General features: G+C 41.9%; 1 protein-coding gene across 1 annotated transcript in view; it reads right to left on the reverse strand.

Annotated features, from left to right (window-relative positions):
• Window positions 1–25,820, reverse strand: part of LOC101527740 (contactin-associated protein-like 5) — a 308,863-nt gene that overhangs the window by 255,305 nt on the left and 27,738 nt on the right. The window contains exon 5 of the mRNA XM_058657017.1: window positions 17,718–17,861. Coding sequence (XP_058513000.1) covers window positions 17,718–17,861 — 144 coding nt within the window. The remainder of the gene's footprint in view (window positions 1–17,717; window positions 17,862–25,820) is intronic.

Genomic DNA, 25,820 nt, shown 5'->3' on the forward strand with positions numbered 1-25,820 from the left:
GGCAGCTAGCTGTGTCTGAGTTCCCTGCTTGGATCCTCCCTTTGCCTTGTCTCCCTTGTAGGAATCCACTTTCTCTCCTGATTTCATGTGCTGGCTAACCTTGCACTGGCTGTGGAGACCGGGTCTACCCAGGAGCCATCCTTGATGAACTGCTCATGCGTAGTCTTCATTTGCGGGCATTTTCTTTACACTCAAACTTTAGGTACTTATTCTGTATGTGCATGCTAATTTACATGTATTACTACCCAAGGACACCTAGGATTGCCTTCTATTGTGGATGCTGGCCAGTTAGCTCTTTTGTGGAACGCTCCAGAAAGTTATCATCTGCTCTACTTTAAATCATAATCCGAAAATAAAGAAGCTATAAATAAAATCCGTAGGACGATGAGCATGTAAGGTCAGCGCCCTCTGCTCTGCAGCTGATTCTCTATCAGGCTGTTGGCCACCATTTCCTGAGTTTCTTCTGGGATCTGTTATGATTCTTATTCACTGCACAAAGGCTTGGCAGAGACCCAGATCTGGGCTCAAGCCTGTTGTGAAGAATAAAACGGTGATAATGGAAAATTCTAAGTGTGTTGGAGAAAAAAAAATGACCTGAAGTTCTATGCCGGGATGTGCTATGATTAGGTGCTGACCCAAGCTAGGGTGAGTCTGCTGACCAAGGGATGGCATCGGTTAGCAAGGAGGAGGAGCGGAACTATCTCTCTTGGGACACCTCAAATCCAGTCACAGGGAAATTCTGAAACACCCTTTTGTTAAGTTCCTATACCCTAAATCCCATTTTTCAGATCACCTTGCAGATATGGCAGACTCAGCTTGAAATTCTGCTTACACTGATTGCTTTTGGAGTTCCCCAGTGCGCCACTTGCAAGGGTTATCTGACTGCATTGAGCTCTTGTTTATTAAAATGTTCGTTGTGGGTGTTTATTTTGATTTTAATCATCATCCAAACATCACAACACCCTGGTGACTAACATACAGCCAACAGTGCAGGACTGAGTTAAATCACAAGACAACAGACAAAGGCAATCAAGCATCTATGAGCTGGGAAAACAATCTTGATTTAGTCTAATGTGTAGGGGGAAAAAAAGGCAAAGCCAGCTCTTGATTTCTTCAGTTGAATATAGTGATTTCTAATTTGATATGTCTGGGAACTCTCAGAAGTGACTTCTCAAACTCAGTGCCACTGGGATAGCAAACCAAGGGTGTGTGTGTGTGTGTGTGTGTGTTAGGATATAGGTTACGGGCCCGGCAGCATCGCCTAGTGGCTAAAGTCCTCACCTTGATTGCCCAGGATCCCATATGGTGCTGGTTCTAATCCTGGCAGCTCCACTTCCCATCCAGCTCCCTGCTTGTGGCCTGGGAAAGCAGTCGAGGACGATCCAAACCTTTGGGACCCTGCACCCGTGGGGGAGACCCGGAAGAGGTTCCTGGTTCCCGGCTCACTTGGGGAGTGAATCATCGGATGGAAGATCTTCCTCTCTGTCTCTCCTCCTCTCTGTATATCTGACTTTGTAATGAAAAATAAATAAATCTTTAAAAAAAAAAAGGCTATAGGTTGCTTCAACTTCCCTTTTTAATGCATTTCATCTATGGAGGTCTATTAATCAATTCATGTAATCCAGGCTTGGTCCCATAGCCAAGGACACAGCTAAGGACGGGATTGGCTGAAGAGTGAGATGGGAGTTGTGCGTCAGAGTTCGGTGTCGGGAGAGTGTGGGAAGCAGCATTGCACCAGGGCTGCGAGAAGGATCTATTTGACCTTGTAGGTTGTGTAGGAGGGATAGGGTTGGAGGAAAGAGTTTGGGTAGAGTGAGAGGAAGCAAGCACTGGGAAGAAAACCAGGGTGCATTTGGAGAAGTTAGGGAAATAAGATACCTGACATCAATGCGTGTAAGAAACACCTTGTTTCTGTTAAAGGAGAACACTTTGTCTCTGCTAAAGGAAGCCTTCCTGCAGAGCATCTGTGCTCCCTGGGGTTTCGTTTGAGGGACAGCCAAGGGAGAGGCTTTGTTAACATGGAAGGTAGGCTTCGCTGATGGGCAAAGCATGTGGGCAGGCCCAAAGATAGTCTCCCATGGGCATCTCTTCCTTTGGCTTCCCAGCAGGTGCACACCAAGCTTCCAGAGGAGAGGAGCCTGCTGGGACTTCCCCACAGCTTTTTCACTGAGAGAATCCATCTAGACTTGCTTTTTTCTTGCTCTCTTAAGACCACTAGCTCTTCAGTTCAGCTTTGGGCTCTATTCAATTTGGGTTCCCTGCCTGTTGTTGTCTCTGGATTTTAGCTTATTCCCCATGCACTGAAGTAACACACCCTCATCCAGGTCTCTGGCTTTTGCAAATGATGGTAGCTTTTCACTTGGAGGAAAAACTCAAGAGAGCTGTCTTGGGAGTTGGTGAATGGGAGGGAATGAAAACCAGACCTATTATTAAACTGAAAATCTTTTTGTTTTACACTGGAAGGAAAGATTGCACCTCTCTCCCAGGCACTGTTCAATTTCTAATACTGTATATTGTGTAAAGCCATTTGGAAAATGCATCAGAGGCTAAAAATATGAATTATTCAATGTTATTAATTATTAAAATATTACTCCTTTTTGACACTCATAGAATTGAAACTCTCAGTAATTAATCACATGTTCGACGAAGATTTATATCCTGTATACCATCATTTGTAATAATAGAAAACTGAGTCTAGAATTATGAGAATTTTGCTAAGTAATTAAAACTGAGATTGAAATTATGGAAATAGTTAACTAAATTGTAGTATGTACATGTACAACATGCTGTTTTTCCACTTTAAACACTGCAGCAGTATTTATAGTAAAGGGTGAAGATTACTTCTATAAAATAATACCAACTTAGATGGACTGAATCAGATTAGCACTTAAGAATCAGATAAACACATCTCTATAAAATATGCAAGTATAAAATAGTGACTAATTTTCTTGGTAGTGGTCTTTGGGTGTTGAAATAGTGATTTTTTTTTCCAACGCAGCTAAAACTTTACATTTTCAATGTGTTTAAAATTAAGTCACATGCATGTAACATATTGAAACCTTAGTGAATTCATTTTGCAAATGTGATTTGATTTCATAGATTTCAGGGTAAAAAATGCAAGGTTGGTAATAGTTAAAGTAACTGTGCAGAATGGCAGGACACATAATAAGAGCAGTTAATCCAGAAAGAAACAGAAATCACTTGGAAGCCAAATGATCACTTCTTTTCTTTTTTTACTGGCTTTACTCTCTGTGTAGTTTTAGTATCGCTTGGTCCTTTTACTGCTCTTGTCAACAAAGCGTCTACTGGAGCGGATAACAGGAACCGTAAGCATTTTGGTAAGGCTGAGGCACATTGTGGCAGGGAGAGCTGCAGTGGCGGAGGGCCTTTCCTCTCCAAACTGCCTTTCTCGAACCACAAACAGAACAACTTACCACTCCGCTCACAGCTGTATGACATTTGAATAAGTCATACATGCTGATAGTTTTGAAAATAGAATACAGGCTTCTAGGTTCTTTAGCAAAGACAAGAAGAGTAGCTGATGTTCGAGAATGATGAATTACTGTCATCTGACCTGGAAAAAAAGTTAGTTTCCAGCTCCATAATGACTATAAGTGCCAACTTTTCAGTGGGATCCATAGCATTTACGGAATGGGCAGAAACACTCAATCCTCTCTAAACATGTTGTTCAATTTTTCCGGTTTTTTTTTTTTCTATAGTAAATGATGTGAGTCTGGGGCACTTAAACAATGGACAAAAACTGTATATTCATGTGCATAATTACAGAAAAAAGATATATTAAATGTCAGGTCCATTTTGTGATATGAGCCCTGAAGGCATTCAGTATAGAAACATTACACCTTAACATAGCAAAGATCACCAATGACCACCCCATAGCTAAAATACCCAATCAGGAAAACATGAATTCTTTTCTCCTAAGATCACACACAAGGCAAGGGGTACACTCTCATTATTCTATTTGATGTAGTATTTTATGTCCTAGCCCAATGAATTACGCAGAAGAAATAAACCAAAGGTACCCAAATCAGAAAGGAAAATGGTAAAATGTGTTTCCAGATGACATCATTTCATAATGAGAAACTACTAAGAATCCACAAAAAAAAGTTATTAGAGCTGATACATATTCTCACCACATTGCAAAAAAGAAGAAGAACAGGCAATCAAGCATTGGCATTTCCATACAGTAATGTAAACTCTGAAAAAAATCATCTATTGCAACATGATTGGAAATAAGTTTAACCAAAGAGGTGAAAAATCCTTAACTGGAAAATCATAAGGTATGAAAATAACGGAATGAAAAATGGAAGGGAGGGAGGGAGGACGGGAGGAAGGGAGGAAGGGAGGGAGGGAGGACGGGAGGAAGGGAGGAAGGGAGGACGGGAGGAAGGGAGGACGGGAGGAAGGGAGGACGGGAGGACGGGAGGAAGAAAGAAACGAATCAATGAAGGAAATCAGAAGGTATCAATGAAAGAAATGGGAGAGACACATGTAAGTGGAAGTATACCCTCCATTCAAGGATCAGAAAAAATAATGACGATACATTAGTACCAAATCCTGATATTCAATGTAATCTTTCTCAAATATACAAGTAGAGAAAAAGAGCCCTAACATTCCTATGGAAGCAAAAGAGAATATAAATATCGAAGTAATATGAGGAAATAAGGCACTTCTGCTTTGAAAGGATGTAATGGACACAGCATCAACACTACAGCACGGATACATAGAGAGATCAACCAATTAGACTCTACAGCTCCAGCGTAAACCCAAGGGCCCTGGTAAACAAATGTTTGAGACAGGGGATAAGCATTCTCCTGGGCACGGAGTGGTCTCCCCAATAAATTCAAAGGAAAAAGAGGAAATCCACACGCCAAAGGATGCAACTGGATCCTCATTTTATACACCACAAGCATCAACTCACACCGGATAAAACCCTCAAATGTAAGATGTGAACAGGAGAAAAAATCCCTAATACTGATCTTTTCAGTGATTCTGGATACGACATTAAACACAAGTAAACAAAATTGGCAAAGCAGAATGCTACCCAACTGAATCGTTTCTCATTTCTGCAGAGCAGCAGAAACCACAAAATGGGGGGGGGGGGGGGAAACTTACACCAAATAAAATATCTGCAAACTGCGTATCTCATAAGAGGCTAGTAGCTACACAATACCAGAAATCTGTGCTGAAATCTATACAAAAGCTAAATCAATAAATAAATACATCACAAATTATCAAATGATCAAGACATTCTTCCAAAGAAGAATGTCTTAATTGGCAGACAGGGTAATGGTTAAGACGCTGTTAGGGCATCTACATCCCCTCTCAGTGTGTCCGGATTCATGTGTCAGTTCTACTGGCAGTTTCAGTTTCCTAAGAGTATGCACCCTGAGAGACAGTGGTGATGGCTTGAGTGATTCCTGTCCCCTGTACTGGAGACCTAAGTAGAGTCTAGCTCAGGCTTTCCTTTAGCCCAGTTGCAGCTGTTATAGGTATTTGGAAGTGAATCAGCAGATGGAGAGTATCCTATCCAGACGTGAGGATACAATGCAGTATGCATCTCGACTTCCAGACAAAGATGGACTCCCAACAAAACTGTTTACTATATCTTGACAATAGGATGCTGGACTCTCTGCCATTGTCCATGCCCACAAGGATGGACATACGACTGTGTAAATGAAGAACTATACTATAGTGATGAAACAGAGGAACTCAGTGGGGGGAAGGGGGAAGGAATGGAGAGGGGATAAGGGAAATCCCAGGGCCTATGGGACTGTATCATAAAATGATAACAATAAAAAGCAGTAAAATTAAATAAATAAAATAGAAATAGAGAAATTGAGTAAAATTTCTTGGTAAACCTTTCACAACTGCTAAGTGAAGACACAGTTATTCACATCGAAGGGTCATTGCAAAGAATAAGTAGATACATATGGAATCAGTTGGCAGAACATTTGGGACACACTAAATGTTTAATAAGTTATTTCCATCACAGTGCATAAAGCTAGCAAGAAAAAAAAGGGGGGGGGATCAGACTGAAAAACTGTCTTTTGCAGAAGCACAGAGAAGATTCCACAGCTCCATAGCTCTGAAGATGGGCTCTCCTATGAGAAGGCAGGTCGCTTTGCTCTGCACTTATTTTCCGTGGTTTCCAAATTCCCTGGATAATGGGACTGAAGTTGTGTTTTCTAGAGATGTGCTGGCTCTCCTTTTGGCCATCACCCAGTCGCACTAGGGAGTGGACTTTCTGGCCTGTGTGCCTTGCTGAGCCCTTGCGAGCTCAGGACTCCTGGGAAACACAGCCACGGACTGTCAAACCCTGGAATAAATACTTGATGTTCTGGGAGAACAGTCACAAGCGGAAACCCAGACCGCTTGGGTGGTTGCTCGTTTGTTCGTTTGCTTGCTTCTGTGTGTTTGCCAGCCATCAGACAAAGTTAAAAGCTTGCTGTAGTACCCTGAAGGTCTGTGGAAAAACATGCTGGAGAGCTATAAAATACTTCAAAAAATTTGCGACAAAAAGTATTAAAAGCTGTATATTTTGCTATTAAAATTGAAATTCATGTTTGCATGAACTGCTTGAATATTCCTCCGTGCATAAGCTTTGCGATTTTTTTTTTTTGCATTAATGCAAACTTTGTAGTAAGAGGCAACGAGAGAAAGAGAGAGGCAGGCAGAGACCTCCTTACCTGCTAGTTCACTCCTCAAATGCCTACTGTGGAGCCTAGTTGGGTCCAGAGCTAGGAACTCAACCCAGGTCTCCTGCATAGGTGGCCGGGACCCAACTCCTTGACCCTGGAGCTTCCCAGAGGGTATATAAGATCAGCCAGGAGAATCTAAATACAGCAGGTACCTGAACCCAGAAAGTTCCAGATGGGATGTGCATGCCTCAAGTCAAATCCTGATCATTATCCCAAACCATTGCCTCTACTCTTGCACTTTGATTAGATTTTCTGCAAACTTTCTAAGGTGCCCTTGAATGTGCCAAAAGGATGCAGTGACGAGGGATGTGGTTGGCAGGTGTGGTACGATGAATATAAAGAAGCAGATCCTCAAACTGCGATCCAGGGATAGACTTCCAGTAGGGGAAACAGGCACAAAGTGTGTTTATGAAATCAAAACAAGATAAGTGAGATGAGAAATGAGGAGTGGTTATCTAAACATTGCCCAGCGAAGCACGAAAGGCTGTGTGTGATAGGACAGGCCGGGTAAGTGAACCAGCTTTGAACTGGGCATTGTGAACTTGTGACTTGGTGCCAGTGTGTGGTGGTTGAGGGCAGGGAGCAGCTGCAGTTTTGTTGGCTGGAAGCACAGGTGATCACCTATAACTCTTGTTTGAGGACAACCAATCAAGTGCCATGACGTGACATACTGTGCATGTATAAGATTCAGGGCAGGAAAGCACTGAGGATCTGGGAGTTTGCAGGAGATTCTTAGAGGAAGGTGAGGTTGGGATGTCCTTGGGCACGGGCTGTGAACACGGCATAGTTGCCTTGAGTTCCCGGGCTCAGAACCGGCCAATTCTGTTTATGGATCACAGCACTGTCGCCTACTGAGTCTGGATTCAGCTTGGTAATTCTCAGCATTGGGCTTCAGGATGCTGCTGACCACCCACCAGAGTTAACAAGGCAGAACAGGACTACTGAAGTCTACATCAGAACACACTCTAATTATGGCTCAAGTTAGGATTTCCAACTCCCGTATTATTTGCTATGTGGTCACTGGTCCAAACTCCCGAGTGGCTCCCTGGAACCTGACCCCTGCCTGTGTTACAGTCTCCTTGGGCCTTTGCACTGTGCCTCAGAGTTAGGCCCGCCTTGAACTTCCGTCGTTCTGCTTTACTTCTGACAATGACAGATATTTTGGGTACCGTGATGACTCAGCACGTGGACCTGACTGGGAAGTTGGGAGAGCCATGGCTAACCGGGGCTGAGTGAGAGCAGAAGGCAACAAGAAAGTTCAGCTCAGCTGGTCTGAAGGACAAAAGATACAAGGCTGAAAGGAAATAAACAGGGTAATTTTTGGGAACAGTCAACATCCTGAGCCTGGCAGGAAGAGAAGAGGTACTGGTGAGAAAAATGAGAAGAAACGAACTGCACAATGGAAGAGCCAGTTGGCATAGTTTGAAATTTACATGCTGGGGGACACACAGGAAATACAGGGTGGATTTTGGAACCAGTTCCCCAGTTCCTGAGCAGCAGCATCAGAAACTTCTGGAACCCACTAGGAAGACCACTGCAGGTGGAGGCAGAGACTGGGATGAGTGGGGTCGATGTGTCCCTCTTTGCTATTACTTTTCTTTCTCTCATTGAGGGCTAGGATTCTGTCCCGAGAGACACCCAGGAAAGACATCCACCTAAGGCCACTTTGTAAAGCGCTTCTCCAGTTTTAACCCTCAGAGAAGCAGCGCTGGGCACAGATATGCTTGGCTGGGTGTGACATGTTTCTTCACCCTGATGTGAAAATGATTCACCGATCCAAGAAACAAGAGATGCGTAACAAACATGAATGGAGCCGAGGGAATAGCATGTTCTATCAGAGAAGGAAGAAGCCTGTTGGTGCCGTAGTCACTGACTGTAATATTTGATGTGTTCCAGTCCTTTCAATGTAAGCACAGGTAACGATGGGTGCCCCCCTCTCCTGACTCAGCAGATGGGACGTAACTGACCACAGCTCCCTTGGGCATGCCTTCGGTCTTGGGCATTGGGGAGAAATTGATTAACTGAATACAGATGTCCTGAAATTAAAGCGCTTACCAAGGCTGGCAAGAACATCAAGAGATCACCCTAAGCTCCTTACTCAGAACTTTTGTGCAGAAGAGTATCTGAGTTGATTTCACTTGACTTCCACTGGTCCAGAAGGCGGTTAACAAGTGAACTTCTGCTTGCTTTCAAAGCAGTTAAATAGTGAAATGACCACAATGCAACAGGTGTAATCAGCAGCACAGACAGGCTCCATTGGCACGCTGATCAAGTTAGGGTGGGGAAAGTGTTGGAATTACAAATTAGGATTAGGATTTAGGTTTAGTATTAGATTTGGGATTAAGTACAGCCCCCAAAAAACGGGGATCGGGTTAAAAAAATATATGATCTTCGACGCTGAGCCTTTCAATTCAAGTCAGCTACCTTCTATTTTAGAGAGTTATGTTTGCATCATGCTATACGTTCAATGATTCTTTGTAGTGAAATCTCAAAAAATGTAAAAGAGAGATTTATTTATTTATTTCTGTTGGAAACTCACGAGAGGAGTAGAAACAAAGAGGAAGATCTTCCATCCACTGGTTCGCACCCCAAGAGGGTGTAACAGCTCGGAATGAACCGCTCCAAAGTCACGAGGAGCCAGGAGCCTCTTCTGGGTCTCCCATGCAGGTGCAGGGTCCCAAGGCTTTGGGCCATGCTTGACTGACTGCTTTCTCAGGCCACGAGCAAGGAGCTGGATGGGAAGTGGGGTGGCCGGGACATGAACTGACATCATATGGAATCCTGGCAGTTGCAAGGAGAGTACTTCAGCCACTAGGCTATTGTGCCAGCCCCACGAAATCTCAAATTTTAACATAGTACACTTTTAAATGGCCAGTGGTGAACTGATTTAATCTTTAGATGACATTTGTAAATAGACAGAACACTTCTACTAAAAGAGTTAAGCACATTGAATAAATCTTTAGGAAAATGTTTACCATAAAACGCATGGCATGACATTATCAATAACATATTCTTTCTTAAAATACATTTAATGTGAAAATGAAATACGCAGAGCATGAGCCACACAGAATTATTTTCACACATTCTGATACGTTTGTAAAAAGAAAAAATTCAAGTAATGATTTTATTAAACCAATGAATGACACCCTAAGCTGCTCACCCTAAAAGAGCACGTTAACACCCTAACTAAAGGGGAAAAAAGAAAACTTTTCAGCAAAGACAATGGGTAAGGTCTGAATATTTGTGTCTCCCCCCAATTCCCGGTGAAACCCAATCCCTGATGTTGTGGTGAGATGTGGTACGGCCTCTCAGGGGACAAGTGTGTCTCGCTCTCAGGAAATGGGCTCTCAGGCCCACGGGAGCTGATCTGTCCCTAACAAGTGAGGAATTTGTGAACAGTCTCCCACTGACAACCTGGGAAGGTGTCAACATTGGGGCTAAAAGTGTTGCCACTCTTGTCCCTGACTCCCCAGACACCCTGGGACTGTGTGGGGCAGGCTGTGGGTATTTCATTGTGGCAGCTCTAATGGAATGAGTCGGCAGCCACCCCGCTCTTACTTATTTTCATTTTCCTTTAAGTCAGATCATTCTTCGTGTGACCTTGAAACGACTTAGTTTCAGGTCTCCTAGAGAAAGTAAAAAAGGTGACGGCTTCAGAAGCTAATAATTGTGAAATTATTATTATTATTTTTTTTGTTGTTCCAGAGCCAGAGGAGCACGGGGCTCAGATGTAGGTGATGTGAAAGTCAGACTGGTCAGATGGCAGTGAAAGACAGCAGGGATGTGTCGTTAACTGCTTTTTCGAGCAATTCCTTCCATCAAGCGAAGGTATCATTTATCACTGAGCATACTTGGAGAGATGAAACACGATGCCACGACAAGCTGAAGGGATGACAGGCTTCACTAGACAGTGGTGAGCTTTCTCCGAGCAGTTTGCAGGAGTTTCTAGGTCACAGGAAGGTAAGCCAAAGATCAGTCTGTTGTGGGTGTGCATAGATGTACGTGTGCGCGTGTGCGCATGCGCGCACGCTCCCGACGCCCTATTCCCTCATCTCTGAGTCACATTCTTATCTTTGGAGTTGCAAGAACTAAGCAACCCTGCACCCGTGACTTGCAGGACAACGTATAAACACACAAAGATGGTGAGCATCCTTGGGTCCCACTACTTATCTTCATGGCTGTTTTATTCAAGTTCCCTGGGAAGGGAATGGAGAGTTGCATTTAAATACAAAGAAGTATTCTACTTGATTGAATCTGGACTAGAGAGTGCCACTGAAATGCACAAAGAATAAAGACAGGTAAATTTATGCCCAACCCACTTCATGACTTACAGTTAGAGAATAAAGTTCAGACTCATGAAATAAGGCTACTGTCAATAGAGCTACTAATAGAAATAGAGCTACTATCAATCTGCTTTGACTGCTAAAAACAACTAAACAAAAACAAGCAAACAGAAAACAGGTTTTGAGCCCAGCGCGGTACCTTAGTGGCTAATGTCCTCACTTTGCTGCTTTGCATAAGCTGGGATCCCATATAGGTGCTGGTTCGGATCCCGGCTACTCCACTTTTCATCCAGCTCCCTGTCTGTGGCCTGGGAAAGCAGTCAAGGACGGCCCAAAGCCTTTGGAGTCCGTGTTCATGTGGGAGACCCGGAGAAGGTTTCTGGCTCCTGGCTTTGGCTGCTGTGACCATTAGGGAAATGAACTAGCAGAAGGAAGATCTTCCTCTCTGTCTCTTTTCCTTTCTCTGTCTATCTGACTTTCCAATAAAAAAATACAGAAATCTTTTTTTTAAAAGCAGGTGTCACTCTATTCATTATTTATATAAAATTGTAAGTAGTGTTGACTTGTCCATCAGTTTCAGCTGAGTGGATTGATGAGTTCATTAGTCATAGCTCCAGTGTTTCGGGTGCTTCCCACACTGCGATCAACATGTTACAGTTAGGTTTATGCTTCCTAAGAACCCTTTGAAGAAGGTTCTGGAGTCGTCCACGCTATGACTGAGGGTGCTGATGTCTGATAACCTGTCTACCACCCTGAAATGCAGTGACTGTGGGGGCTGGGAACTCGGGCAGTCTCTGCCAGTATAATACTGCCTTGTGCTGCTAGGAAGAGGGCTGGCCCAGAGTGGGCAGAAAGGACTTCCTCTGGTTGTTGGGCAGCTTCAGCCACAATGCCGGGCTGATCATTACACATGCCTCACGCGGACCATCAACTAATCAATCCCTTGATTTCAGTTATTCAGCCAGGAAGATAACAAAGTCAGTGGACAAGCTCTGTTAGCACCAAAGCCATTTCTGTACCCTTGGGTTTTGTTCTTAGTCGTTTGCTTTTTTCCTCTCATTCTGCAGAAGACAAAGCAAAGCAGTGTGAACATTTCTAATATGCTCTCACTGTAAGACAATCATTTTAAGACCTACCGTAAAACGAGTGAGGTTTCATGCAGACCACAGAAAATCAGGTTATTCTTATTGCCTCTGCGAAAGGGGATATCGCACTCAACCAGCACATCTCAACAAAAAAAAAAAAAAAAAAAAAAAAAAAGGCACCATTTTTTGTGAGTTACAATGATGGAACTAATCACATTCAAGAACCTACCGGGGCAGTTCATTTCTTATCCTGGGCATATAATAATACGCATTGCAAGGACTGTTCACACTAGTCCATGGATCGTTTGGTTTCTGATTATTCTATGGGGCTCTATTAGCAGAGGATGGAGAATTTGAGGAAGAACACGAAGGTATTTTTATGCCCACTTGAAGCTGTTAGTTCTACAGCATTTTGAGTTGTAGAGAACTGTCTTGTAGTCAAAGCGAACTATAAAGACTAAACGGAATGATGATCTCCAGGGAACAGGTGTTGACTCTCCCAGGGGCGGGCGGGTCCCATGAGGAAGGGAAGACAGATTGGAATGGGGATGTGGCCTGTTGCTGCCTGCTAACACAAACTGGGAGATGTTCCTTGCTTCAGCTTTCAATGACATTGCGCATCTTAGGGGAATCATCACCTTCCCGTTGCCTGATTAGCTGAGCCCTTGACCTTTAAACTCTTGAGTTTTATAACACATAATAACCTAGACAGTTCGAACACTGAGGAGAGACCAGAAGTCATTCTTCCCAAAGTTCTCACTTACTGCTATTCTGGAATAGTGAAGCGGAGCTAAGCCGAATCTGCTACTGGTTCTGTATCTTTGGAAGAACCTCTCAACTGGATCACAGACCTAAAGAGTCTGTATTCCAGTCATGAACAGTGCAAACCGTTCCATCCCACAAGGAATTTCTAGCAGATAGGTTGGGCGTGTAAATGTGTGTGGGTGTGAGTGTATGTCTTTACTAACATACGTTCTCACGTTATGTTTGACAAAAGCCAATTTAGGAGAAAAAAAGATTACATGCATTTCTTCTTTTAACTTCCGAAGTCTAAAACTCAAAGTTATCCACCTGCACGTTGAAAACATCTTCTGTGTTGGGGGATATTTTCTAAGTGCCCTAGGGTGAAACGGATTCTTGGTGCTTGTGTTACCAACACTGCCAATTCAACTCTGAGGACTGAAAGACAGGAGTGATGTTTCATGCAACTAGGTAAGTGCTGCCCACGTGTAAAACCTGTAAAGAGATTTGTGTACGTTTCGGTTGGGGATTCTCTCAGAAAAGGTGATGGGAGCTGCCAACACTGAGAAGCTGGGACTGAAACAACAAAACATGGGAAAAACAAACAAAAAAGCCTAGGGAAGCATCTCCTAAGCAGTTTGATGACATTCAGGAAATAAGGAACAGTCATGTGCACAAAACCATTGGTCCAGTCTTACAAATAAACTGAGGGTGTGCTCCACGCAGTAGACAAAGGGCTCATCGTGGAAGACAAAACCCCCTCACAGTAAGAACACAGAGGAATTGAAATATGGACACTAGGAGTATTTATCAAGAATAAGTCGTTACTTATCAAAAATAGCCTTGAATCTAAGTGACCTACGTCACTAATGAAAGATACAGCCTAGCATGATAAATTAAAGAAAAAGATCCTTTTATTGACTGTACGCCGGAACCAAAAAGGATACATGAAGACTAAAAATGAATGTATAGGAAAGGATATCCCATGGCAAGAGAAAGCAAAATCAAGTAGCAGTAGTCATCCTAATATCAGAGAAAAATACACTCTTTGACAGAATCACTGTACCAAGAAACAAGAAAGAACATGATGGAGTGGTTAAAGGGGTCCATCTACCAGGAAGATGTGGCTCTTCTAAATGTTTATGCACTCAATGTTGGGTGCCCAGCTATGCAAAACAAATGCTAATTGGTCCTAAGTTTGACATAAGCTCCAACAGGCTAAAAACAAATGACTTCCATCTCCCACTTTTACAACGTGTACATTAGCAAGTAAAAAACCAACAAGGAAGCAACAGAACAAATCTACACTATTTACCAAATGGACCTAATTAATGTCTAGAGAATATTTCATCCCACAACTGCAGAATACACATACATTCGATTAGTGGATAGAATTTCCCTAAGATAAGCCACATGCTAGTCCACACAGTAATTCTCAATATTTACATACATACATACCTACATACATGCATACATGAACAGCTGTGCATCCTTTCTAAAAGAAAATGAAGATGCAATTCAAAACCACAAGAAACGCTCGAAAACATGTAAACATGTAGAAACCGAGTAACAGACTCCTGACTGAATCATGGGTCTCAGGTAAATCAGAGTGGAAACAGAAAAATCATTAGAAATTAATGAAGATGATAAAACAAAATGTCAAAACGCATGGGGCACAGCATTATGGCATATGGGATTAAGAGGGAAAGAGAGGAAGATCTTCCATCTGATGATTCACTCCCCAAGTGGCCGCAGCGGTCAGTGCTGTGCCCATTCAAAGCCAGAAGCAAGGAACTTCCTCCAGGTCTCCCACACGGGTGCAGGGTTCCAAGGCTTTGGGCCGTCCTCAACTGCTTTCCCAGGCCACAAGCAGGGAGTTGGATGGGAAGTGGAGCTGCCGGGATTAGAACCGGTGCCCATATGGGATCCTGGTGTGTTCAAGGCGAGGACTTTAGCATCTAAGCCACTGTGCTGAGCCCCAAGAGGGAAATTTATAGAAATTAACACCGACATCAAATCAGAAAGACATCAAACAGACGATTGAACAAGGCAGCTCAATGGCCTAGAAAAGCGAGAAACTTAGCAGCAACTAAGTTTCCCCAAAGCCTACCCCTATTTAGCACAAGGAAAGAAAGAATTAAAGTTACAGACAAAATCAACAAAAATGAAACAAAAAAGAAACAAACAAAAGGCAAAAGAAATTAAGAGCTGGTTTCTCAAAAATACAGGCAAAGTGGCACATCCTTGGCCCGAATACGAAATTAAAAGATGGAGAGGATTCAAACTTACTAAATCAGACGTGAAAAAGGCGATTCACAACTAATACTACAGGAAGAAATTTTGAAAAATCATCCGGACTTACAACAAATAGCTGTGTGCCAGCAACTGCAAAATCCATAAGGAAAGGATAGATTTTTTTTTGACACAAATCATCTGCCAAAATAAAGTCATGAAGACACAGCAAACTTAAAAAGACCCATAATTATAGCAGAGATTAAATCGGTAGTAAGATCTCTCTCAACAAAGAAAATTCCAGGGATAGATGACGTCATCGTTGAACTCCACTACATTTTTAAAGAACAAATTCTAATTATCCATAATGTATGCAAAACAATTCCAGGGGAGCAAGTCATTGCAATCATTTTCTCTGAGGCAGCAGCACCTTAATCCAAAGCCAGGAAAAAGGGTACAGCCCCCCAAAAGAGAACTATAGACCAATGTTCCAGATGAACACAGACGATCAATTCTTAACAAAATGCTAGCAAGTCAAGTCCAACAGCATCTGATTCCAGTGGAATACACTCCGTTATATAGACATGGTTCAAAAAATGTAAAATAAGGATTTTGATAAATAACATTAATAATTGGATAATAAAACTGATAACGATTATCCTGATAAAAACCGAGGAAGTATCTGATAAAATTCAACATCCTGTCATGATAAACAACAACAAACCAACCCTGAAGTAAATTTTGTATAGAAGGAAATTGCTCAAGAATATCAATGTATGACTAACTTACAATTAATATCATACAAAACGATGAAAAAGCTGGAAATTGTCAGAAAGATCTGGAAGCAGACAAGGATACCCACTCCACATTGCTACTCATCATAGTTCTGGAAATTTTAGCCAGAAAGAAACCAAAGAAACGTGAATTGGAGAGGAGGAAGAAAAAAAATTGCAGGTAACATGATCCTTTACATAGCCGACTTAAACGACTCCAGTAAGAAATTATTATTGGAATTCCTACGAGAGTTAGGCAAAGTCACAGGATCCAAAACCAACACACAGAAATCAGTAGCTTTATGTACACAAGCAATATCATAGCTGATAAACAATTCTGTAAGGTCAGTCCTATTCACACTAGCTGCGGAACATTTAAATACCATGGGATAAATTTAAGAGGGATATAAAAGTTATCTATGATGCAAGTTGAAAAGAAACTCCAAAAGTTCGTAAGCATTAGGGGAATGCTAATAAAAACAGATTGTACCTCACCCTCATTAGAATGGTTACCAAGCAGAAATAAAAAAAAAAAAAAATAACCAGTGCTGGTAAGAATGTGAGGGGAAGGGAATCCGCATAGAATGTTAGCACCTCATGGCATTGTATATTCCTATTTTTCTTCTTGTTGTTGATCTTGTATTGTGGCTTTTCATTTAACGGGATATAGAGTAACTGTGTAATGGAGACTCTCATATCCAGACGTGAGGATACAATGCAGTGGGCATCTCTACTTCCAGACAATGATGGACTCCCAATAAAACTGTTTACTGTATTCTGACAACAGGATGCTGGAATCTCTGCCATTGTCCCTGCCCACAAGGATGGACATATGAATGTGTATGAAGAACTATATCACAGTAATGATACAGGGGAACCCAGTGATGGGGGACGTAATTGGGGAGGGGATAAGGGAAATCCCAGGATCTATGGAACTGTATCATAAAATAATAACAATAAAAAATAATGTTAGCGGGATTGTAAACGAATACAGTCATGGTGGACCCAGAAATCTGAGAACAGGTTCACCACGTCCTCCAACCTCCTAGGATTTTACATAAACAAAATGCAGCCAGCATATCAAAGTGCTATTTGTACAGGCATTGTTTATTACATTTCAACTAATAATAGTTAAGATTTTAAGTCAACACCAATGCACCAATGATGACTGCATGACAAAATTGTGGCATATATATGAGAGAGTATCACTCAGTCATACAGAAGAATGAAATCCCCCAGATGAGAATTTTTGTTCATTTTGATTACATTTTTTTTGTACTCTCTGTGTTAGTTGCCACAACAATTTAACATCTGATGATTGCAGTCACAGGGGTAAAATGGACATTTTGAGATTTGGTTCTAATACTCCTGAGGAACAGTGCATTTTATTCTGATGGCTTCTTTATTTAGCTGAGAGTTCAGTTTTTGATTATAAAGTAAAAGGAGAGTTATAAAAATTGAAAGATAAGAAAGGATTCAGAGGAAACAAGAGAGGGACAGAAGCCTCATTTTACTTGTAAAACCACCCATGCAATTTATTCTATTTGTGTAAATATTTAAAAATCAATAATTAACATAACCAGGCATGATGCCCTCTGCTCCCATGGAACTTGCTGTTTCCTAGAGACAAGACATATATCCGTGTTCCCCCAGGGTGCACAGCCGGTCCTAGCCACAGCTGCAACAACCCACACTGGAGAAGCTGAATTCTCCCTCTGCTTCTCCAGTTTGCTTGCTTCTCCCAGCAGTGCAAAGCGCCCAGATGGAACCCATGCCGCCCGGGGTCAGCTGGAATGCTCTTAGAGACTCAGAGAGCCCAAGAGACAGACATGGAAATAAGAGAGACAAAGCTTACCAAGTTTCCAAAAGGGAGGATCTACTTACCACAGTCGAGATCTGATGCTTCCGCCTCTTCGCCAGGTCAATTATGTTTACGCCATTGTAGTAGAGGTTTTCAATGCATCCATGGAAATTTTTCTTCAGAAAGGTCCCAGGTTTGCCTGGTACTGGAATGCCTCCAAAACTAAGCTTTATGGGAGAAAATTAAAAAAAAAAAAAAAAGTAAGCTCTTGGTTATAAATCCTAAAGAAATAGACAGGAAAAGTGAACGAATGTGGTAGATTAAAACATGTGCCTGAGCCAAGTGACCCAAATAATTATAGATGACACTTGATTATGCATTGAAAAGGATACTGATTAGCGCATGTAAAAAATATCTGTAATTGCATAATCCTGAAGGGCTTATTTTATGAAACTATTTTCATTTCCTTTCCTAACCACTTGATACTAAGCAAAACAATAATTTAGAGAGGGAGGCGAAAGAGAAAAGGAAATCAATGCCTTTGTAGTTAACATCTTTGCAAGCATCCTAGAGCGTATAGCCATCCCAAGCAGATGACAAAACATGATTCTATTCATTTACACCAAGGCCTAGATAAAGCCTAATTATATGCAAAACGACTAATGCACAAGATTACTCACAAATTATTTCCCATAAAAATAAAAAAAAAACAGGAAAGAATCTGAATTGGTATGATATATTTATAAGACAAGTAAAAATCAGTATCATGGGATCTTACGGACTTCTCAACTATGCTATTTATTCAAGTGTGTTTGTACGCATGCGCATGTGTGTGTGCGTGAGAGAAAGAGCACATAGTTGAATATAGTTTAAGTTCAAGCTGAAGGTGACATTTCAAAGCAACGGAAGAAAATAGGGTTAATCCTGATATGGTTAACACAAATATAAGTATGCAAATAACGCTGCTTTTCTACGTAATAGGGAGAGCCTTCCTAATCATGTTTGTTTTTAAAATAGTATGCCCAGTAAAAATTATAATCAGTACTAGCAAAAGTGGTAACAAACTATTATCCCAAAACTTCTAAGTCCCTTTTTGTGTTTCCTCCCACGCAGCCTGTCTGTCTGTCAACAGTCTGTCAACACTATAGACTGTTGACACAATTTGCAACCGATCGTAGCTCATAAGCAATTTGATCAATATCGCACTCATTTCCCTTTTCACTGCAGGTGTTTTGGTGAAGGCGGCAAGAATGGAGACAGAAGTCACAAAACGATCGTGGAAAACTCCATCAGCCTGATTCCTGTATTAGAGCAGTCTTACGTTCCACATAGTCCAGAGCAAAGCAGCCCCCAGCGGAGATGGATCGGCACTGGCTGCAGGGTGGCTACAGAGGCAGGTCTGAGGGTACAGTGTGGGGCAGTCTGCTTAGGGTTTCTGGCCCCATAAGATCAAAGGCAGTAATGTGGTGGTCTGAAGCTCTCGCCCATGTGCCAAGGACTGGTGGCTGGACCTGGAGGCCCAGCTGGGTCCAGGTGCCCACACTGCACAACTTTTGGCTACGCCAGACACCCAAGACAATGGCTGAGGAAGTTGGCACTTTATTGTCCTGCCCCAAATCTGGATCAACCAGCAAATATGATGTTGTCTCATGAAACAAGAGAATGACATCCCTCCCTGATACAGAACAGCACATGAATCACTCTGTTGACAGTCTGCCCAGGAAGAAAGCAGAAATCCCAATGATACCCATTCTGCACCATTATGTACTTAATTGTAAACAGGCATCAACTAGCTATCACCATAAATCCGTTTGAATTCTTCTCCGTCAAGAGAAGGCATGGCCCAAGTCATCAAGTGTGTGTGTGTGTGTGTGTTCCCTTAACCTTAGCCGCCTTGGCCAACACTTTATTTAATGCACATTTATTTTGCTACTCAAACCATGAGCTCAACAGAAACCACAGAATCAGTCAGAAGAATGTTTGCCTGCCTTGGGCCTGATTCCAGATGTTGCAGATGGCTTCCTTGTGCATGTTGCAGGAAGAGGCACTTGTGAGCTCTGAGGCGGTGACGTGACGACCAAAGCTGCCACCAGCTATTAGACCATGAGCATACCACACATCACCTCAGGGTTTGCTGCCTCAACAGCCCTGGGTCTTCCTTGTTCAATGTCACTGTTCTCTAGCTCTCCTGTCTTCCTGAGAAGTGGCCGGTGGTCTTTATCTGCAGTATGAACAGGGCTTGGATGTATAGGCTTATGTTTCTACAGGTATATTTATCAAGCTAGGGAAATAGAGCATATTTTATACAAGCCTTCCTTACCTTGATTTGCAACTCTTTAAATATTTGGATTTACAGTATGTGACTCTACATTTGTATTTATGTCTCAAGCCCTACAAATAACCCATTCCAGCCTGCACGACTATATTATTTAAATGAGAGTCACAGAAATTCAGCTCCAATTTAAATTCTCCCCAAATTCCTGATTAGTGGCTTCTACCAGAAGTAGCAAGCTAATTAAAATCTACCACCACCTGCATCAGAGAGCTAATACGAACGCACCTCCAAAAATTTGGGGAATTAAACAATGACTCGGTCTAAAATAAACTTTAAAAATCCACGAACATATTTTTCATAATATACGTTTTCCACAAATTTTCGGCACCAAAGTAAACTTCTCTTTCATTGGTTCATGAGCATTATGAAGTGCACTTACATAAAATAAGATGAATTATCATTTGTTCCTTTAGTGCACATTAAGGATCCTGCGAGAGAAAGCTTGGTTCCCGGATGGCCCCTTGGTCCATTGGCTTTGCAGATCTGGACTCCCTTGCCCTCTCTGTGTGGTGGGTTATGTTCTTAATGCAGAAAATGATAAAGTCACACAAGAGGGAAGTTTTACAAGTGACACAAAACCACAAAAGGCTTCGCATAATGGAAAGTCTTCCCTTTTCCTTCTGTTTTTCCTTCGTTCTTTCTCTTTACATCAACTCATCTTCAATTCCTTGTCTTATTCCATTGATTCTCGTCTATCTCAGCCTTCTATTTTAACTTTGCTGCTGAGATTCCAAAGATGGGAGAAAGGTTATTATTATTTTCAACAATTCTTTGCAACATCACAGGATGGAGGCGAGTTTCCCTGCTGACCTATAGCTATTTAGGTCACCTGATAAATAGTTGGATGATGCCTGGGTAGTTTTTTTTTTAACCCTGTCTGAGCTGCAAGATCATCGGCCATGAGGTGAGAACTGGCAGCAGTTGGGCCGTGGCAAGGAGTGGCTTCTGAGCATGGGGAACCAGTTAGCTCATACTGGAAGAAACACAAGGGATGATCTATATTTTTTTCTACCTTACAGAAAGAAAATTCATTCATTTAAACAATAAATATTTGTTCTTAACGCTTTATCAGATACAATGCTACGGAAATAACCAAAAATAACAATAAAATGTCTCAACCTTTATCATGAACTTAAATTCTACAAGGAGTAGGGAAAAGGAAATAAGTGAACACATTTACTTACAAATTATAAAGTTATAAGTTTTTTTAAAAAAAATTATGAGAAAAAGAAAAACAAACCTCCGATTTAATAAGCAAATACGAAGTCTTTCACATCACAGGTTCTTTTTGTTGCTCAGTTCTTTTTAAAGACTTTTTTTTTTAATTGCAAAGTCAGATATACAGAGAGGAGAGACAGAGAGGAAGATCTTCCATCTGATGTTTCACTCCCCAAGTGAGCGCAACAGCCAGAGCTGAGCCATTCTAAAGCCAGGACCCATGGCTCTTCCAGGTCTCCCACACAGGTGCAGGGTCCCAAGGCTTTGGGCCGTCCTGGACCGCTTTCCCAAGCCATAAGTAGGGAGCTGGATGGGAAGCAGGGCTGCTGAGATTAGAGCTGGTTCCCATATGGGATCCCGGCGCGTCCAAGGGAAGGACTTTAGCCACTAGGCCACACTGCCAGGCCCACTCATTTCTTCTAAAAATACACTTCAGCTTGTAGCACAAAAAGATTAAAGAATATACAGCTAAAGGTCCACCCCTTTCCTCTTTTATTCCATGCTCAGAAATCTCATCCTTCCTGCAGAGAAAGCTAGTGTCTTCTCAGAAGTTTTTGTCTTTTATTTCCTTTCCAATTTATTCATTCTTTTGTTCTTTTAAATGATATTGTCTGCCATTGTAGTTTAGTGTAAAATTTATATTGAAGATAGTTCCATACCAGAATACAAAAAACCTTTCTCATCCTTGCATCTTTTTTTAAAAAAATCTTTTAAATCTAGTTATTTGCTTTTAAGTCTTAACAGACATGAAGCTGTGTATTTTTGAGACAGTGTGTGATGGTTTTGTATGCGTATAAACTGCGTGATGACCAATCAAGGGAAATACATGTTCATTTTTAGAGATTTTAATTTTTTTTAAATAGGGACAACATTTAAATTCGATTTTCTAGTTTTTCAAATGGGAAAAAACACACAGTATATTAACAAATTGTCATCACACTACTATGCAATGGAGTAGTAGAATTTTTTTCCTGCTGTATAGCTGAGGAGACCAAAGCCCTCTAACACAAAAGCGTGGCCCACACTCACGTTCTTTCCCTGACCTCAGGTGTCCCTGTCTGTCTTCCTTCACACACCGTGTCCTTGCCTGCCTTTTATCAAAAGGAGTTCACTGACTCCAAGGAGTGATCTCAGCAGTAGCTTGCTTCTCCGGCAGGTAGTCAGGTGGCATGTATTGTCTTGAAGGAAATTCTACATTTACATTCAGTAAACTCTTTCCCTTTCCCCGCATCCTGGCAGGCACTGGAGCCCACCAGACCATGTAAAATTCCCTAAAGACCATGGTATCAATGACCAATCAGGAACCTTGCGGACACACCCCTCTCATCCAGTTTTCAGTCTGTAGGACCCTTCACTATGGGAGCCTGGGAATTCAGCAATAGGTGCCCGACTCCTTGTTCTGCCTTTTGCAGTAAATACTTTGTATTTTTTCCACCACCCAGATGGCAGTGATTAATTTCCTGTGCCTTGGGAGAATGGACCCAGCTTGGGGTTTTCTACCGTGACGCCTCCAACAAGTTTTGGGGTATTATTGGGCACTATGTAGTAGTCATCCATCAAGTTTCTCCCATCTCTCCCCTGCCCCATTTCCCTGTCCAACTTCTGGTAATCTGCACTGTATTTTTTAATTCCTACAGAATCACCTGTTTCATCTGCACAAATGAGAGTGTGTAATATTTGTCTTTTGGGTTCTGACATATACTAGTCAGTGTAATGACCCCCCCAGTTCCATCCTTGCTGCTGCAAATCACACAACTTTGGCTTTCCATGGATGAGCATACGTCAGGCTGCCTCCCTTTCTTGAGTTTATTGTGAGTAGTGCTGTGATAATGATGGCAATGCCAATGTCTGTCTGGGAGATGGACCCGATTTCCCCGGGAAATAGATCCAGCGGTAGATATTGTTGGATAATATGTTAGTTCTGTCGTTTCTGAAATCCCCAGACGAACTAACACTTCTGCTTTCCCATTGACTGCAAGAGCTTTCTTTTTCTGCATCCTCACCAGCAGTTGTTGTTTTCCGCCTTTTGAATAACCATTTTACTAGAGGGAGGTGATGCTTCCTACTGGTTTTGATTTGCGTTTTCTTGATGGGCGAGGCTGCCTATTTTTCACGCCCGTTTTACCCAAATGCCATTCTCTTAAATAAGCTCATTTCACCTACTTAGGGAGTGATCAAATAGCCCTAGGTGAAATGAACGCTGATTCATTGATTGGTTAAACTATAAAGAAGTCATCTTCAGGCTCAGACACAGAAGACAAAAGAAGGAGAAGCCAAACACTGCGGCTGCCCATGGGCGCTGCTTCCCACACTTCGGATCAACTGGCATCCGAAGGCGTCAGATGACTGCAACAGGAGCTCTGCTTTTGCCCGACTCTGGGCTGTAAGCAGTCTGCAGAGAACACAATGATCTCAAGCCTCAGCAGAATCTGGCAGGAGATGGGAGATGACTGCTACCAGCCTTGGGGTGTAGGACAGAACGTGGCAGGAGGGCCTCAGAGCTCCCCAGAGCCCTCTGCCTTGCTGTGCTCCAGGGGCTCTCAAGGCACCAGCCAAGACTCGGATCAGCTGTGGTGCCAGCCTTTGGCTCTGTGGCCCGTGTGGATACATAAAGGGTTCCCAGGGTACAGCAGCTGAGCTGCTACCACGTGGGGCTCTCCAAAGCTTTTCAATCAGCCTTATTTGATGAACTTTTTAATACTTGCTTTTTTTTTTCTTTGATTATTCCTAGCGTGTATTGCATTATATATCTTTGCTTATAATTACAGTATAAACTCCTGGAAATAACTTCTGAGCTGTTTTCAGTTTTGAATGAAATCACAGTGGCTGTAAGACTGCAAAATAGTACCACTATCTAGGTGAGAAATAGTTCTGTTTCCTTCATAATTGTCTTTATATTTGAAGATACATCATAAAGTACTGCTTTGTGCCACCTGAGCTCAAACCCAGGAAAGCTGAATTAAAGCTCACTGTATGTAGCATGACTTATTACTTTATTAATGAATAATATTGGCAATCTTTTTCATGCACACATAAAAATGGTTATTTTTATTATTGTTAAGCAATGTTTTATTTATTTGAAAGACACAGAGGAAGAGAGAGAGAGAGAGAATCTCTTGCCCACTGATTATTTCCCAAACAGCTGCAATGTCTGAGTTTGGGCCAGGATCATTTCAGGAACCAAGAGCTTCATTCATTTTTTGCATGTGGGTAAAAGGGCGCAAGCACATAATCCATTTTCTGCAAGCCAGCGGGGAGCTGGAGCAGAGGTGGAGCATCTAGGATTCAACTCATTACCCGTACGGGGTGCTGGAACTGCAGGCAGAGGCTTAACCAGCAACATCACAACACAGGCTCCTGAAAAGACATTCTAAACGCTGACATTCTTGACCTATTTTTCCACTATGCTACCTATTATGTGTAGGACAGTTTATATCGCTGGGAAACTGCCTTTCAAATTTGGCAGAAAGGTGACATTATTATGTATGTGTTTTATGTGGATGATATGTGGGTTTTGAAAATCGTTTTCTGGCACACAGAAGCTTTTATTTCATGGCTTCTATAATTTGTTAATATTATTAGGAGCAAGAGTTTTCTGCTGGAAAATTGATGTCTCATTCATTAAAATGTGTAACATTTGTTTGGGCGGATATGTGGATACATATACATTTTTTTTTTTTACTATTCGAACGCTTTGAATTTTACTTCATAGATCATTTTATGTGAATGTATTTATTTGAACTATTTTATTTTATTCTATTTTGAAAATCATGCCTTTTCAGCATCTGCGGAATAATGAAATTAAGATTTTGCTTTTAATGTACACCATTTCGGCAACTGGGATCCTTTGAGGGGGCCAGGCAGAGCAGAAGCATTGGCTGTTGCTGGAAAGCAAGGACTTCTGGAATTGCAAGGATATGAAAATGATCCGTTTCCTGGGGCTCTTTGGTTGTGAGCTGAACCTGGTGTGGCTCATAAAAGCCTTCCTTGTTGCATTTAGAGCTCAGATGTGCACTGATGCACACTGGAAAGAGAGTCCGATGAGAAGTCTAAGATCTGCATGGTTACTCTTCTAGTGTTTTCGATAGACGTTTCCAGGAGCCCTCGACTGCATTTGCCTCCTGGATGGCTGGGGGAGAAGCTGGCAACTGACAAATCTACTAAGTGCATCACAGGAAGCAACTGCCGCTGGATGGATGTGCCTAACGCGGTGTAAGGCGAAGGAAAGGGACGGTGAACTAACACCTCGTGTAAAGCCTTTCCCTGGACTCCTGAGGAACAATATTGTTTTTTCTACTATTGCTTGCCAAATTCTTTATGTGTGGAGAGGTAAGATGGCGATTAGGAAATAAATTAAAAGTATGCCATTACAATTTGTATAAAGAAGAAGAAGGAAGGAAGGAAGGAAGGAAGGAAGGAAGGAAGGAAGGAAGGAAGAAAAGAAAGAAAGAAAGAAAGAAAGAAAGAAAGAAAGAAAGAAAGAAAGAAAGAAAGAAAGAAAGAAAGGAAGGAAGGAAGGTTGGGAGTGAAGGTGGGAGGGAAAAAGGCAAGAATTATGATTATGTCCTCAATACTGTGTATATGAATATATGCACTAATCTGTTTTCTCCATATAAATAATACAAACTTTAAA

Source organism: Ochotona princeps, chromosome 29 (assembly GCF_030435755.1).
Source record: "Ochotona princeps isolate mOchPri1 chromosome 29, mOchPri1.hap1, whole genome shotgun sequence".
NCBI lineage: Eukaryota > Metazoa > Chordata > Mammalia > Lagomorpha > Ochotonidae > Ochotona > Ochotona princeps.